General features: G+C 37.5%; 1 protein-coding gene across 7 annotated transcripts in view; it reads left to right on the top strand.

Annotated features, from left to right (window-relative positions):
• celf5 (CUGBP, Elav-like family member 5) overlaps nt 1–13,619 on the top strand; it is a 55,949-nt gene extending 42,330 nt beyond the window's left edge. For 3 of the 7 annotated variants that reach the window (XM_015397468.1, XM_015397469.1, XM_015397465.1), the window contains exons 5-9: nt 3,276–3,491; nt 3,705–3,797; nt 6,758–6,901; nt 10,817–10,980; nt 12,904–13,619. In XM_015397468.1, the coding sequence (XP_015252954.1) occupies nt 3,276–3,491; nt 3,705–3,797; nt 6,758–6,901; nt 10,817–10,944 (581 nt within the window). In that variant the 3' untranslated portion in view covers nt 10,945–10,980; nt 12,904–13,619. The remainder of the gene's footprint in view (nt 1–3,275; nt 3,492–3,704; nt 3,798–6,757; nt 6,902–10,816; nt 10,981–12,903) is intronic. The other 4 variants (XM_015397470.1, XM_015397471.1, XM_015397466.1 and 1 more) reach the window with 4 other exon arrangements.
• The last annotated feature ends 4,127 nt before the right edge of the window (nt 13,620–17,746 follow it).

Raw genomic sequence — 17,746 nt, 5'->3', positions numbered from 1 at the left:
GACATTTTCTCCTTGACTGTAAATGCATCACATTTTAAATCAGTTAGATGAAAGCATCTGTTTTGAGTGCTTATTACTTGCTCCAGCAAAAGACAGTCCTTGTGCTGGTAATGACTGCACTCTCTAGCACGGGTATGGCATTCCTCGATGATTTGAATGCATAATTAGCATAATAAATACCTCTGTCATATTCGAAGACTTGCTCCATGAGGCAATCACTGCGGAGAGCAAATCAACAGTTTCCCTTCCTCGGAAAAAAAATCTGACAGTAATATGGATGTAATTTTGTATTCATGACATAAATAAATGCATGTGACTTACACTTATCCATACAGTTTTGCAGTGTTGACTGTCTTTGTGTGGAATAAACGAGGAATGAATTCTTAGTAAAGCTCCAACTGTATAGAATATATAATCTGCTACCCCATAGCTTTGTCTTCAGCCATACCCAAGTGGGGAACAACATGTCATTATTTCGGACCGATACTCGCTGTGCAAGCTGACAGCCGCATGTAGATCTGCACTGTTGCATGTGCATTGTAAACAAGCTATGAATACCATTTTCCACTATAGCAGAACTATATGTCTTGTGAGGTATAAAATGAAAATGTCTTATTTCCAATTTCAGGACAGTAGGAAATACTCCCTCATTTCAGCTGAGGAGAGAAGTTTTTAGGCTTTGCTCATGCTGAAAATGGGAACGCCTTGACAGTGAGGATAAATATGATGACTGGGCCATATAAAAGGTCTCTCCATGTAATTACTGTTTTAACTTCCAGGATGTTATTGTTTTTGTCTATCATAAACTTATTCCGTGCCTCAGCACACAAATTGTCCCTCCTGTATCTGCATTTTGGTTTTGAACAAATAATTACAGTTTTTCATAAATTCTGTTTGTAAGAAATGCAGAACAATTCTAGTTGTAGTTTTTCTACATGATGACAAAACTCTTCTTTCCTTTGTTACTGCTACACTGAAACTGCAGTTTTATGTAAGAGTTCATCTGTGTCAGCTACAGTCCCTTGCAATAGTATAAATTGTTATTGTTCCTACCGTTTTAAGAGACAGTCGCCTTGATATCACATTATGTGTCATCACAGCTGCAGGATTTTATAAAGGTTGGATCCACTTGTGGACAAAAATGCACCCTCTTTACATTTAGTGGCAAACAGAGGCCAGGTTTATTCTTGTTTGTTCAGCTTAGAGCGGATTTATAATTGAACTCTCTTTATTTGTTATAGAGTAGTCCTTTGCAACAAATATCTCTATGATAGATAATATAAAGATGAAATAAAATTAGAATATGTCTCTCTCTGTATGTTCTGTTTAGTCTTGTTTACTCTGACCTTCCTACATGAAATCCAGTGTAACAAACTGATGCAGAGGTTTGTCAGAGGACATTAATGAACAACTAACATTACAAATGACTAAGAAACTCACCAGATCCAGTCAAGAAGTGATAGTGCATATTTTGCACATGGATGTGAAATGCTTTTCTTTAGCATGGGATAAGATCAAGATGAGAAGAATTTGAACATATTAGCAAACCTGCAAGAAATGTAGCAACATTGGAATGAGCAAACATGTCTACAATATGCAAAGCTAGTATCAAGGCATTCTGAACAGCAACTCTTGAACACACTGACTAGAAATAATTCTAGAAATAATTCAACATCACAAACATTTGCTAATTTTTACTGCACAAAAAATCAATTAGTGTTCAATTGTATTATGACAAAAGGGAAGAGAAATTCAAGCAGTATAAATTCTTGTGCAGGGCACTGCTTGTTCCCTCTATTGTAACAGCTGGTGAATATACATTAGCTTGCTATTCCAAAGTATTGCTAAGCTTTGGAAAATGAATTGGCTTGATGATGGAGAGGATGCATTATCTGGTGGTACAGAAGAGTGTGTGTGGCCCAGGCAGACTATAGCCACCTCCAGCCCTCAAGGTAGGAGTGGTAGTCTCCTGGGTTCTGGTAGCAGAATGGGCTGAAGCTGTCATCTAATTCATCACAGCTTTGCAGGAAACAAGCAATCTTGAAGAAGTTTCCAGAAAAAAGGGAAAGAAAAAGAGGAAACCTTTGCAAAAGACACAGCAAGTTTGGCTAGGCAAAGAAAATTCCCCTGCTCGCCACTGTTGTTGACTGTCAGCCTCTTCCTGGCTTAAATGCTGAAACACAAGTGATATAAAAAAGACAATAGAGCATAGAAAATACAAAAAAAACTAAAAGTCATTTGTGCAGAATCATAAAAGTAACCAAACACAGTGTACTGCCCAGTGCTTCAACTTACTTATTTACTTACACGTCTGTGTCAGTGTATATTTTCCGTGCATGTGGATATGATTGTTTAGCTGCTGTGAACCACCATTCACAGTGATGTCCTTACAGAGGTACCAGCTTGTGGGATATGAAATGGTGCTAAAGTGTTTCCGTGACAACCAGGGTTATCTGTCCAATCAGGGTGTGAGGCCTACAGACTGAGAAAAGGTCCTCCAGGGAGCTGTTCCTCAGTTGGTTCAAAATGCTTCACCACGAAGAACATCCTTTAAGGGGGGGGGGGGATCACAAAGTGAAATTCCGCTCCAAAAGGGTACTTTGACATTCTGTGGCGTAATTGGAAGCACTTTATAAATCGAGAGGTTCTTTTAAAAATGCATTGAACGGCAGAGAACAGGATGCTTGCAATTTTGATTCCACTCATGAACCTCTCTGCAGCAGCCTGTCAGGCTTATACCATATATGTTATAAACCACCCATTTGTCAAACTGCCAAGTTTTTTATTGTTTTTTATTTCTATGTATAAAAGTAAGAGGCATATTTGAGTACAAGCCACCTGCTCATTGAAGCAAATCTCCTTCTGTAATCTCCTTCTATCTACACCACATCTTTTTTCCCTTTTCCTCCCCTTTTTTTTGCTTTTTTCTTTTTTTGCTCTGAAGTTGCATAGTGGTTTCATCATCTTGAGCAATAGGAGCCAGTGGGGTATCGCACAAACACAACAGACAGGCTCATTTTTCACAGGTTGACTTCCGAGCTATTCTGCAGGATGTGTCACGACAAACGGCGGATATGTGACAGACTCACGTCGCACCCGTGTCCTTGCATTAGAGAGAGGAGGCAGTATATCATGTGCGTGTGTGAGTGTGTGTGTGTGTGTGTTGTTTGTGACTATGTGCACACCTGCATTGGAACCAATGTGTTTTTTTAGTTTAAAATAAGTCCGCAGGGAAGGCTTGCTCCTTATGCAGTAACGGTGAACCTTATCCCCAGCAGGCCTTAGCTCTCCGCCAGCCAACATCACCACGTCCGCCGTGCCCAGCATCGTCACACCCATCGTCAACGGATTCACCGGCATCCCTCATCAGCCAAACGGGCACCCTGCAGTGGAGACGGTGTACACCAATGGCCTGCCGCCCTACTCTACCCAGAGCCCCACCGCCGCCGACACACTGCAGCAAGCCTTCACCGGTGTACAGCAATACACAGGTGGGTGAAAAGAAGACTTCATAAATGCCAAACATGTAGTATCTGCAAGATAATTACCACAGGGTGTTTACAGTGCGTCAGAACACATCAGAGTGCCTTTGATTGGACATGTTACGCCTGTATGAACGACCTTAGGCATCCTTGACACCGTTCTCTGCTGGAACCTCTTGTTTTTACACCAGCCTCTCTTTATTTCCCTCTCCCTTTCTTCAGCAATCTACCCAGCCACCACGCTGACTCCCATCGGCCAAACACTGCCCCAGCCGCCGCAGGTCATCCAGCAGCAGCAGCAGAGAGAAGGTGAGGGTGAGAGAACATTATTACTTTCACACTTCACACATCCCATCCTACTGTAATGGTTATATAAAGCAGAGATGAGCATGAGAGGCCAATATTGCTTTTACAGTGTACACATCTCAATTCTGTGGAATGGGTAAACAGAGTGGAAAGGTTGAGGAAACAATATTACATTTCACACCTAAACTTAGGTAACTTATACATTATATACACCATAAAGATACAGTATAGATAGATGGAGAGCAGTGATAATGCAGCTGTATTAAATTTTCTGTTTTTATGATCAACATAGTCATATGCTCTTTTTTTATAAGTAACAATAAAATCCTTAGTAATAAACCTGTAAGAAGCATGCTGCTGCAGCCAAGGGGGACAAGAATTATGAAAATGTAAAAGTAGGAAAACTGGGGCAGCTTTCATAAAAATATTTAAAGTGGATCATGGTGATTTTTTATGCTCACACCTGCTGCATAGCTGAAAAAAGGGGAGGAAGAAAGAAAAACTGTGTCAGACAGAAAATTCTGGCGATATCACTAGATTGTCAATTAAAGTTTGTCAGTATAGGGTTTTATTAAGGTAAAAAAAAAAAGTTTCGCACATAATCAGGAAAAGTATATGAAATGTTACAATTTAAATTAAAGGTATATTGGAAGATTTGGGCAAATATTTGAAAAGACCCGCCATCTCCACTCTAAAATGCACATGCACAACCCTTTACCTGCTCCCGAGAGGGAGCGTCTATTAAACCCGTGTGAGACCATGAGCGAGCCCATTTCTCCTTGTGCATGGTCTGTTTAAAAGTTGATGTTTGCATTGCTCATACAAGCTGACTTTCCAAAAGGAGATTTGCAATTTTTCCACTGTTTCAGACTCACCACCGGTAAGTGAAAACGGGCACGAGCACGTAGGATGGCCTTACGTAAACAGAATGATTGACAGTTAGGAGGACCACTTATTTTTATGATCTACCTGGAAAAAGAACATCCTCCACTATACCTTAGAGCATTTTTATGTATATAAAGAGAAAACAACAGGGAAAATATTTATTAATTTATTTCAATTGCTGTTATTGTTAAAATGTTGTATCCTTACATACACTTCGCTATGGTCAAGTTCCAAAATCCATTCTTTCCCACTATAAAAAAGTCACTAAAAAGTCTAGTTTTGTACACAGAAGCACTGGCTAAAAATAAGGAAGGGTGTAACGGTCTTGAAAATTGGTGGGGAAAATAAGGTTGAAGGCTGATGGAACTACAGTTATGCAATTCGAACGCTTAGGTTTTTTTTATTTTTCAAAATTGAGTCCAAAGATATTATTGAAATTATTGAAATATTTATATATAAAGATAGTTAGACAGATACCTTTTAGTGCACAATCTATCTATCTATCTATCTATCTATCTATCTATCTATCTATCTATCTATCTATCTATCTATCTATCTATCTATCTATCTTCCATTATATTGAACTGAATAAATACATTTAAGTTGAGTAAATAAATGTATTTAAAAATGAATAGAAATGCTTGGTATTTAAAATAAATCCATCTATCCATTTGGAAAAATTGTAGAAAATTAAAAGAACAAATATTAACACAACACTGTGCAAATTATAATTCCCAGACATCCAAACTGTTAAACTGATGTGGTTTTTGATTGGTGGGTGAATGAATGGATGATTTCTCTTTGCAGCTGTATTAGTGATTACCATCCCTCACAGCAAAATCTAATTTCGACTTTTGTCCCTTATATTGTTGACAGTCAAAGTCTGGGTATTGAAAGTTATATTTCAAATGATTGATTAACTTAATATTACTCTGCTGTTTGTGCTTTAATCCTTGTAGGTTTCTTATATTTCAATTTTACGTCTGTCTCACTTGTGAGTTGGACTCTCCACCTGTCTCTGGGTTGGCTAAGACAACTATTTCTACCTACTAATAAAATGATGCCAGAGAAAAAAAAATTGTCAAGTCACCTCTGTGTGAGAAAATATCAGCAAGATTTTCATTTGGGATATCAGAAATCCCAAATTCAATAAGAAAACAACAGATGTGTGTTAACTTTTACCTTTCACCGTTAGTCATGGTCCTCTGACTGAGGAGCCGAGCTGAATTGCTTTTTTTATCTAGTAAAGAAAACAAAAACATTTAAAAGCTGTTTTATTGCATTATAGTACTAACTTGGGAAGATAGCACTTTATTGTCTGTTGCTGTTTTTTTGTTGAAAAAGCTCTGAATGTCTAAAATCTTTCTGGATGGCATCTCTACGCTTTTAACCAATTTGTAACTTTCCTTAAACATAATAGAAAGTAGCTACCATTTAGAATTCACTGAGCGCTACTGTGTTTTTTTCTCTATTTCAATCATGCAGCTATAAAGAATATAGTGATTAGCGACTACCAATCATATTATATGTCAAAGTGACAGATCCAATGACGTTACACCAATAGGCGGGACTCGGGAGCAGCAGGAGAGGGAGAGGAAAAAAAAGAAAAAAGCTGAATTTATTGGTGTGAACAGTTCTACTAGTCCAAAGTTGGCGGGGACATGTCCACACCAGTCCTTAAGAAAGTTACACTTGTGAAAAAAAGGCTTGAATGAGTGTGGATAAGAATTTTAATGTGACACGAAAAAGATTTAGGAAACCCATTTATAAATAGGAGCCAGCATGTTGAGACATGTATTATAAGTTTGAAGTTATTTTAAGGTATTTATAAATTAGTGAGTTACAATTTGAAAATAAAATAAAGACAAATCCACATAAAAAAGAAAGACTAGTCCACATAAAGTGCATCTATTCTGTAAAACTATTTAAAGCCATCTACCGATTCAGATTGAAACGTTGAAAACCACAAAGGACCAATTCAATAGACAACTGTGTCTCTCTCTTCAGTTATTTTGGCTTGATGTCATAAAGTAGAGTAAATATGCTTTTCAAACTGACATTGGTTCCTCTCCTTCCATGTTTAGGTCCAGAGGGATGTAATCTCTTCATCTACCACCTGCCCCAGGAGTTTGGAGACAATGAGCTCATGCAGATGTTTCTGCCCTTTGGTACAGTCATCTCATCTAAGGTCTTCATGGACCGGGCAACTAACCAGAGCAAGTGCTTCGGTGAGTTACACATACTGGTCCATTCACGCCACATCGACAAAGATATGCAAAAGCCTGCAAAATAATGTTTTATTACAGTACCACTAGCCCACAAGAAAAATTGTTTAAAAATGATATTGCCACAGTTAGAATAATTTCCATCTTTTTGAGCTTTTTATATTTCTTCTTCAAGTCCACGCAAGTTATTCGTAGTGATCCAACACTTCATGTGTTCCTTATATAAAACATAAATAGCAAAGAGACCCATTTCTCTGCCTTTTGAAAAAACAAAAGGTGAAAGGTGAGATTTTAAGTGATTTAACTCAGGTAGACGTAGTAATTTTCATGTCAGAAAAAAGACATGCTTACCTAAAGCTACACATATCTATTGATAAAACAATTATTTAAAAACACAAGATGACTTTTCCGACTGAGTGATCACTTCTCCTTTGAAATCATGAGGAAAACCTCCTCACTGTCTGGCCACTGTCAGTCAAAAATCCTCAAGTATGTTAGCCAATCAGCAATGAGAATCCAGCTTTACAACCCCACCCCCCTGCTCCATAAACCCCCTAAGAGGTTTAGCCTCACTGAAAGTGACATATTTTGGAGTGTTATTCAATCAGGGCTTTCTCTCTTGCTTGAGCCTCAATGGGGATTTCTTATAGAGACTGAAAGGAAGTGTCCTGCTGCTTCAAAGTGGAAGGACGATCGTGTATAAATAGCTGATTAACTTACAACATACTTTTGTAATCAGCCGCATTTTAACACATATTTAATGCAGTTTAATGACTATAATAATTTTATGAAATTCCAGGACAGGTTTAGCTTCTCTACTATTCAGATAATCAGTTTTGTTCCCTAATGTAAATTCTGTAAAAACCTGGGATAATGCAAACTTCTTCGTAGAGAGCTTATGCGTCATCTTCTTTTTTTTCTGCTCTGATGATTTCTGTATTATAACTGTAGGACCAGGGAACAAAGCAGCAGCTAATGAAGAGTCCAGTTGATGAACAGTTTATGTTCATCTTTTAGTAAGATAGCTTACTGAATACCTAATTTGAAAAATATGTTTTTTTTTAATAATTTATTTTAAATTCTTCCTTTTCTCAGTTTATCCCGGATGTGACAGAATTTGACAACCTGCAAACTGTGCATTGATCGTATCCCAGACAGCCTGGCCCCAATTTACATTCTGATGACTCCTTGTGCTTTGGCATGAACACAGAGAAAAAGATGCTCTGAGTACATGGCTTTCAAATTATCCGAGATGCAGTCGATCAGACTCCATGTCCTTGTTTCATTTTGGCAGATGCCTGACCCAGAAACCTCAAGCCGCTGTATCAGCATCTTCGTCACTATTCTGTAACCCCTTCTTCCTGTCAATACTGGCAACTGCTAAGACTTAATCACACACCTCCAGACTTCCAATTTTCATTAAGCTCATTTTAGACACTAACTTAACCTTACAGGCACTGGAGAGCTTGACAGTGTCTGTTCAGGGGAGGACCTGAGCAGGATGTTTATTGAACAGTGATTGTTTGGTTAATTTTAAATTAAACCACAGAAGCCTGAGAAAAGGAAAATATTCCCAGAGCTGAATGCTTTGGTTTGTAGATGGGGCTTAATAACAGATACTCATGAAAGAAGATCTATTTGTAATGTTGAGTAGTACATTAGAAATACACATTATGTTGAGCCTTGGTAAGGAGGCAACACTTTGATATAATTAGCTCTGAAAAGAGCAAGAGGGGATACACTTAGATTAATGAGGCCCCAAACAACATACCTACAGAAAATGTTTAATGTTACAGCGTATCCATTTAGTTTTATCTTTTTATATATGTGTGTGTGGGGGGGTCACCTTCTTTTATTGCATCTGACTTTCATGTTGGCATCATCGTCTTTGCTGAGCTTTCACCCCTAATGGGCCAAACCAGATCCAGGAAAGCCAGCCACAGTTTCCCAGGTGGCTCTGGACGCGAGAAGGCCCCTGTTGTTTTTTTTTTCATGGGTCATTAACTGTACCTAATGGCACCGCAGACACATGGGAGCACATCAACCGGAGACACACTCCACTGCAGTTTCTGGTCACTGAAATCTCAAGGCTCGCTTTTTATGCATGATGAAAACAGGAAGTTCAGCATAGGTTTGAAGAGGGGTGGGTTTAGATAGGAATACACTGATGGGTTTGGATCCTCCAGTGTGTTTTTGTTTTTATATATATACACATATATATATATATATATATATATATATATATATATATATATATATATATATATATATATATATATATATGAAGGTCGTTTTGTATGCATTGCTTTCAAAAAGCCATACATTTGATTTTTCCCCCCCCAAGTTATAGAATTAAAAAATAACATTTATTGAGATTTCATGTAATAACCAAACAGAATTGAGGCAGAAATGATGATTGGTTTTCAGATCTGTTACCAATAAAAAAGTGTATATTTGAATTCAGGCCTCAATACTGTAGAACAACCTGTTCTTGCATTTACTGCTGTAAGAGGAGTAACCTGTTTTTAAAAAAAGAAACTTTTGGTATCCTTTTTTTGTGAAACAGCTAAAGCCCAGACACAGATCACACAATCAGAATTAGGTCTGTGCTTTGACTGGGTTGTTCAAATATGCTGTAATCTAAACCCTTCCATTATAGTTCTGTTTGCATGTTTTCAAATGTTGCAATGCTGAATGTTGAACCTTTTGAGTTTCTAGTGGCTTTTTGCAGGATTTTCCCTAGTATCTCCCCATATTTTACTCCATCCATCCTCCCATTACCAGGTTTCCTGTCTTTGCTCTAGCTGCGATGTTTCACGATGTGCATGCTGTGTTTAGGGTGAATTGCTCTTTTAGTTTTCTAACACCAGCAACATCATGTGTGACACCAAAATACACCTTTTTGTTCTGACCAGAACACCTCCTTGCACGTATTTTCTTGGCCCCTATAGCGGTATATAAGAAACAGCAACCAGTATTAGACTGTCTTTTGATAGTGCTTTACTGTAGCCTGGCCAGTCAGACTGAATTACACAGGGTGTAAATGTGGTAAGCCTCAGAATCTCCTTTTTAAAGCTGACAGGAACAATCAGCACATGAGGCAAGTTTTTACTTGCACCAGAAATAACCATAATTCAAGAGCCATTTTCTGTAAACATAACGGTCAAGATTAGACTAACCGTGGAGCTATATTTTAATTCTGCCTTTTATTACATCCTCAATTATCTGAATATTTCTAAGACTTTTTCTTTTTAAGAATGTTGTCTCTGTGTATCCCATCCATTTCCCATCTATAAAATCAGGCTCTATCACCTTCTTTCCCGAATAATATACAGTATAATTCCATAAAGGACAAATTCCATAAGGGCATTTAGTTTTGGTATTTGCCGTATGAGGGATTTGAAAACAGATGTGTATAATACCTTTCAGATTTAAAGTTTTAAGAACCCTTGAAAACTCTGCATCCCCCTCTACAGTTATCCCTTCGTTTTGATTTGTCAATGTTTTCTTGTTAAGAACATTGATATTTTTTGGCTGCCATGTGCAGGAAGCCCCCTATGAGTTCAATAGTCTGAAATGATGAGCACTTGTTTTGTTTTTGTTTAGTTTTTTCTAATTTTAATATCTATTTATCTACAGAAAGCTACAAAGGTTGATCTTTGATGTATTTTTCATGATTTAACTGAAATATGTTGTCATATTCTGCAAAATTCAGGTCAAAAACCAAGATGTTAACCAACTTAACATTACATCTCCTCTAGACAAAGGAGTGTGATGTGTTTTGACAGCAACAGCTCTCAACGTGTCCCAACAGCTCTTTCTTTCATAAACTTACATTTTTGGCTTAAAGCTTATTTTGGGCAACGTCCTGAGTCTTTCTTCTCTAGATGTTAAACAAATTTGATGTTTCTCTAACAGGTTTTGTCAGCTTTGACAACCCCGCTAGTGCACAGGCAGCTATTCAGGCCATGAACGGCTTTCAAATCGGGATGAAGAGGTTGAAAGTCCAGCTAAAGAGACCGAAGGATGCCAGCCGCCCTTACTGACACAGCCTACCTTCAGTATTTACTGCAGCAGCACAGGTGAGCTTTGAGCCGTTTCACTGGTTAAATGTTAAGGTTTCTTTGTCAGCTCAAGATTTAGCTTGGGTTAAAAATGTTTGGCTTCAATTTCCGAGCCATGAGGATTCCTTTAAATTCATGAGAAAACATTCTATAATATAATCAGATCATAAAAGGATTAAACTATTATTTTTATTCCATTACATCCATTTGAAGACTTATGACTTAAAAACTTATGAGTCTCATTCATAAGCAAAAGCAACATTTTGTAAAATTCTAAGGTTTAGGAATTTTAAAACATAGTCCTGACAAACAACGCTGATATTTACCTCTAAACAGCGGGCTAGCACTCCTGAATTGTAAATAATGTATGTCCAGAAAGCAGGAGAAGGTGATAAAGGAGAGAAGCAAAGTCATTTTAGATGTTTGTTGCCTCAGTTTGTCATATAAATAAAAAATGGCATTTAAAAGGATCTGTGAAGGTCATGCAGAGGTCAGGAAAAGTAAGAAAACTTTCAAAAAGAAACTCTGCTGGCTCATTGTTCTTCAGTGCTGCAAAAGCCTTAAAAAATGTGACTTTGGTTTGGAGAATCAGGACCAGAATTTCAAATTGAGTCTCTAAAGAAGCCTTTCAGAGTCTGAATGTAATGCGATTTGACTGATGAGTAAAAATAGAAGGTACTGCCTGCACTGAGCACGGTTATCTGCAGAATTGTATTATTCTTATAACTTAAAAACTCAACTTTCAAGCACAAAGGGGATTAATCATGCTTGGGGGCCATCAAGCTTTTTAGAAACACCTTGCCCTGCAATTACAGCTCCTACAATGTTTGCCTATTCACCACTGCAACATAGCAAAACCTCGGCCAATGGGCTGAAGACCTTGAACAGCAGGTTTTAAGTGCTGCCACAAACTCTCTGTTTGATTCGACTTTAACTAGGCTACTCAAATCCAAGATATTGGTAACGTTTTCTTTTACAGTAAATCAATAACCATGTAATAACATGGTAATATCGTAGCAAGTTACACTCTATTACTAGGTAACAAGAAAAAGTTCATGGAGAATTTTAGTAAGTGCTGTGCTTTAAATTTTTTGCAGACAAGGTAAAGTCAGACTTGTTAGATTTCAAACAGTTATTACCAGTTATTACTGTTTTTCAAGGCTGCACTTTAAAAAAGGAATTTTTCTAGAGCTGTTTTAAATGAAATTTCTATTTGTATACACTCGTGTACACAAAATGACAAAATAAATCTGTCTAATCTAATCTAAGAAAACTCATATTCATTTCATGCACATTAATAAATTAATATGTTATTATCTAGTAAAATGCTGTTTATTCCTTGGCATATAACAGAAAACCAAACCTAGAAGACTAAACAAAGAATAAACTTTGTTATATAGGTGGTGGCCAATAATCATAGAAACTGTGTGGTGAAACTTATGTGGTGACCTAATGGTAATTACCCCCCAAAAGTCTCCATTGTTATATAGTAACATACAATTGTTAGAATTACATGCAGGTAATGAATTACTTTGAAAGTATATACCTTAATTTTGGGTTAATTATAAAATAAAGTTTTTCTTGTTACCAAGTAATAGTTTGGTAAAAGTGTGACTTGCTATGTTATTAACATGTTAATACAGGATTATTGATGTACTGTAAAATAAATCGTTACCAGTGTAGTTTTTTTTTTTCTTTGGAACTCTATTGTAGACTAAGCTTGTGGGAAAATCTGTCATTACTTTGATTGAAAAAGACTGATTGGAATGACAGCATAGGTTAGTTCTCTTCAGACCATTACACTGATATAATGGAGCCATACTGAAATATACAAAGTTTAAAGAAATGGGTCTTTGGATTGAAAGTTTAATGAGGAGTGAAATTTAAAGTCACTCTTCTTTTTTCCTCTATCTTTCTCTCTCTCTCTTTTTTTTTCTCCAGAGTTTAGAGGACACACTTGAAGATATCTTGGAGGAGGTCAGCTTTTTTTCTTTGAGAGCAAACATAGGTTTTAAAAAAATCAACACGTGAGGAGATTTTGGGAGACATATCAACACTCTTATCAACACATGAGGATACAGATTAGAGCAGAAAGAGGAGTTCTGGAAAAATGAAAGGAAAAGAATGGCGCTTTCTACGGGGGACATAACAGCTACAGATGGCACCGAAGAAGGAAAACCTGGAAAAGAGACACGATGGGACTGAACAACAGAACTTTTTTCTTGTTAAGACTTGAATTGTTAAGTAAGCAACAAACAAAAAAGCAGCAACAACAAATAGATTTCTATATACATATTATATACACACATATATATATATATAAATATATATATATAAGGAACAAAGTGGCGCTTGTGGCTTTTACTGGACAAATGAGGGTTAAAACTTGAAGATAAAAAAAAACAGTGGAGTGAAGAAGCTATTCTATACGTCCACTGACAGACTTTCTTTCTCCTTCCCTCTTTCTCTTATTCTCTCACCATCTCTCAGCAAGCGCAGAACTTTGACTTTTGGAGGTCAATGATGTTTCCAATAGCAAAAGTAGAACTGCAACTCTTTCACCCCTAAGGGACCAAAGGACCAAACATTTTTATTGTTCTGAACAGCGATATATATAGTATTAATGATACTAATACTACAAACTGCTACTAATAATATCACAAGTTAAACTTAAGAAGAATTACTAGCTTCAGGTTGGTTAAAAAAAAAAAAAAAGAGCAAGTTTTTTTTTTTTTTTGGTTTCCTTTTATCTTTATAGCTACTGGGTTGGATAATATTAAAAGCAAAAACAGAAAATGTGTTAAAAAAAATAAATTAATATATAAATGAAGCTGTACTATTTTAGCAGCATAGAAGATGTGGGTTAGACGTTGTGTCGGGCATGTTCAGATATGTCATTTTATTCCTGATACATCAGCGTTGCCAGCATTTCATCTCCGAAGTGTGATCTGTCTGTGTTTCTGAGTCCCGTTTGCCAAAAGGAGTAACGATACTATTGCCACAAAGCAGCGATTGTAAAAAATCAAACAAAACCAGACCACAAATGCTGCCCTCAGTTTAGTTCAGACAAACCAATCATTCCACGCTGTCGCTAATCACCTTTATAGGACAGACCGTTTGACCATAAACCACTGTGGTAGAAGTGCCACCTGTTGGACCTGCAGGGGAAAAAATATAAATCTATTAAAGTCTCACAGTTGGTCCCTGCCGGGTCGAGCCCTTTCCCACTGCCAAGCTGCTCCCAGCAGGGGAGAGCAGAGCCCCCACCCCCCCGCGCCGCTCTTACTTTACCCAATCACTTTTCCTCCTTTACGTCAAAGTGCCAGCTTAACTGTCTGCTAACAGGAATCATCAGTGGATGAGGAAGCCCCAAACTAAACCAGAATATAATTACGATAATGGTGATATTGATCCGGACCGAGCAGCACCGCAGCAGCAGAGACACACAATCAATTGTCACATTGGCATTTCTGAGAAGCTGACTGAGTGACAGAGTTAATCTGTCTCTCACTGAAGTCTTTTCGTCTCCCTTTGTACTAAACTTATCTAACTGGGATTTATACAACAGACAAACACAAAGTAGTACAGGCTGGAATGCTGAGGGAAAAAAGGGGTTATGTTCGTCACATTATATAAATCCAAAAGCAATGCAGTCTTTTGTATGATGCCCAAAAAAGGTCTGCTTTGCGTAGAACCGTCTTTTGAAAATAACAGTTGTTGTTTGGTTTTTATCTCTAGCAGTTTTGGAAAACTGCATTTTGAATGTTTGCTCACTATTTACAAAATTGCTTGAGCTTAGTCTGATTGGGTGGAGAACATCTGGAAACGGCAAACTGCAACTTTCACAGAGGTGTACTCTAATCTAAGCAGTTTGTTTGCTGGGATAGCAATTTATTTAATGTTTTCCTATATTTCTTGACTGCCACCACCATGCCCACAGTGATGGTATGTTCAAGGCAACGTGCAATGCTAATTTTCTGTCACGCATAGCATGTTGCATAACAGTTCACTTTAGTATTATCTAAGCAAAATAAATTCTTCATGTTTGCTGTGTCCCTCACAAAGGTATAGTGGAGGATCTTCTTTGTCCGGGTTGATCATTAAAATAAGTTGTCCTCTTACGGTAATTGTCAATGATTCTGGTGATATTTTTACGTAAGGCCGTCCTACGTTTTCATCCCCATATTCACTCACTGATGGTCAGTCTGACATAGTGGAAAAATTGCAAATCTTATGGAAAGTAATCTTCTATGATCGATGCAAACAGCAACTTTTAAACACAGCGTGCACGAGGAGAAATGGGCTCGTGCGTGTCTCTTTTCAAAAATCTGCAAAAATCTTCCACTATACCTTTAAGGCAGACAGGACTTTTTCTGCCTTTTTTTTTTTTTTAAACAATGCTGTTCTTATTTCCTGATTAGTGCATTCTTTACCCAACCTGTTTCCCTTCCACTTCACGATCATTTGCTATTTTGTGTTTGTCAATCACTTAAAATCCCAGTAAAACACACTGAGGTTTGTGATAATAACATGACAAAATATAGGATGACTGCTTTTATGAGGCACTGTTGGATCTGGTCAGTAATCTAGTATTATATCTGCGTTTAAGACACGTTTTAACTAAATAGTAGATATCTGCTGTTTGATTTTAACCGAGCAGTATAATTGCACGGTTAGAGCTCGTACATAGTGAAAGGCAGCTTGCCGTTTCTAGCTATCGCAGGTTCAATTAAGAGCAAAATGATCCATCAGTTAGAGACCAGCAGGGCTTTACGTGCTGCTGCCACAGCTGCTGCCACTTCAGTGGGACAGTTTACTATTAGCCACAGTCATAGCCCCAATGCGGTGAGGTCATGGCACTGCATTCTCCATGAGACATGATTAATCAACTCAACCCCAGTTATCCTGGTCTGAAGACACACATTCAGTTGATCTCAGTTTAAATAGTTCTCTTCAAAGGCTTCTTTCTGACGGCTTCACTTTTTCCTCTTCATGGTTTGGCTTTTTCTTTTTTTCTTAAATGCCACTCCATGACTCAGTTTGCTCTTTGAAGCATTTCGCCCCTCAGGACTCACTGAGATTTTTCGCTCTCTGGTCAACATTCCAAACTTTAGGAACGTCAGCGCTCTGGACAGTAGTCCAGATTAGATTTTCCGACAAAAAAAAAAAAAAAAGACGAATTTGCCTCTGTGGTTTGTTTCCACCAGAGCGTCTCTCCGGATCCCGATGACTTTGCGCCTCTGTTTGATTACTTTTGGCTCCGCTGCTCTTTATCCTCGTGTGATTCCTGCTTCAGTGGATCAGAGTTATTATTATAATAAGAAAGAGGGAGCAGGATTCCTAGTAGGTCTCACTGCTGTTCACTGTATGCTGCTCTGTTGCAAGCAGTATTTAGATGCTGTATAAAGACATTTTGTTACATATGCCTTTTCTCATCATGAATTGCCAAAATTATTCAAGCATATCTATTGCAGTTCATCAGACTTTAAACATGTGCCAGATTTCCGTAACGCTAGTCTTATAGATATGCTAATTTTAGAAAACTTCTTTAGCAGAATGAAATATTTGATTTTGTGATATAGGATACCACAGTAGGAAAAGGGTCAGCTCCCTCTGAAATGATATACGATATAGATTTCCTGTGAAAAGGTTAGATTTCTTATATATTTGCTAGAAGACAGCTCCTTTCCCTGGGCAAGTAAATGTGAGTTTCCATGCTCGCTGTCAGGGCGAAGCAGCTTTAGGAAGCTGTGATATATGCCCTGCTTCCTCCAGGCCATCCAGAGCCTTATAAACCCCTGTCAAAATATCTCTTTCTCATGGGATTTCTACTCGAGAGCTCTTTTTTTTTTAATTATTAAAATCAAATTAGATTTTGCCTTCAAAACTGCTTGAGAAAAGAAAATTATAAATGAAAACTATGGCTGAAATGTAAGGCTTTTTAACTGCATTAAATTCTTGGCAGCCCACATTAAGGAGGAATACATAAAAACATAAAAAGGAATGATAAACAACTGAGAAAAAACAGGTGTGTCAGTGTGTGCCCACAGTGTTTACTGTGAGCTTCTGTAAAGGTTAGGTTGTTTAACATCTGTGAGAGGCTGGAAAAGGGAACTGGCAGCAATGATTTTTGTAGTTTTCCAATTAAGTTGCATGTGGTTTGAGCTAAAGTTGATCTGTTGCATAGATTTCACTCTTTTTTTTAAAATCATTTGTTCTGTTAATATTTATCATGCTACCATGGTGCCCTTTTTTTAATCTGAGCATGCTCAATAGGGGCCGGGAGGGATGAAGATTATGAATCTGGTATTTCTTGTATTAACAATATGATTCTTTACCTATTGTTTGAATGCTAAGGATAGTAGCTTATTATAAATATGAAAATCTTGTATGATATAAAAAATCAGCACAGGACCCTTTTTCTTTGGGTTACATAGAGGTTAGCGGGTTTAAACGGGGGAGGGATGGGGAAGGGTCTCGCTTTATAAAGATGTTAACTTTCTGGTTTCTCAGCACAAAAGCAGACGAAACAGAGAAGCAGCAGTATTTAGTCTCCAAGGAGACTTTGCTGAAATACAGGGCGCGAAAAGAGAAATCTCAGAACTAGTCTTTAAACTGGAAGGATAAAAATGCTGTTTACAGGTAGAATTTGTCTTTACGTTTGACTTATCTTTTTTTTTAAACAGTCTGCCACCTGTTTTGTGGCAGCATCAGTACAGCATGGATTAACTGACAGGGAAAGCAGTATCTTTTTATAATAAAAAAAAAAAAATCTAATAATAAT

Source organism: Cyprinodon variegatus, unplaced genomic scaffold (assembly GCF_000732505.1).
Source record: "Cyprinodon variegatus isolate N-32 unplaced genomic scaffold, C_variegatus-1.0 Scaffold864, whole genome shotgun sequence".
NCBI lineage: Eukaryota > Metazoa > Chordata > Actinopteri > Cyprinodontiformes > Cyprinodontidae > Cyprinodon > Cyprinodon variegatus.
Note: the sequence above shows the minus strand (reverse complement) of the source record. Positions and strands in the feature narration are given on the sequence as shown.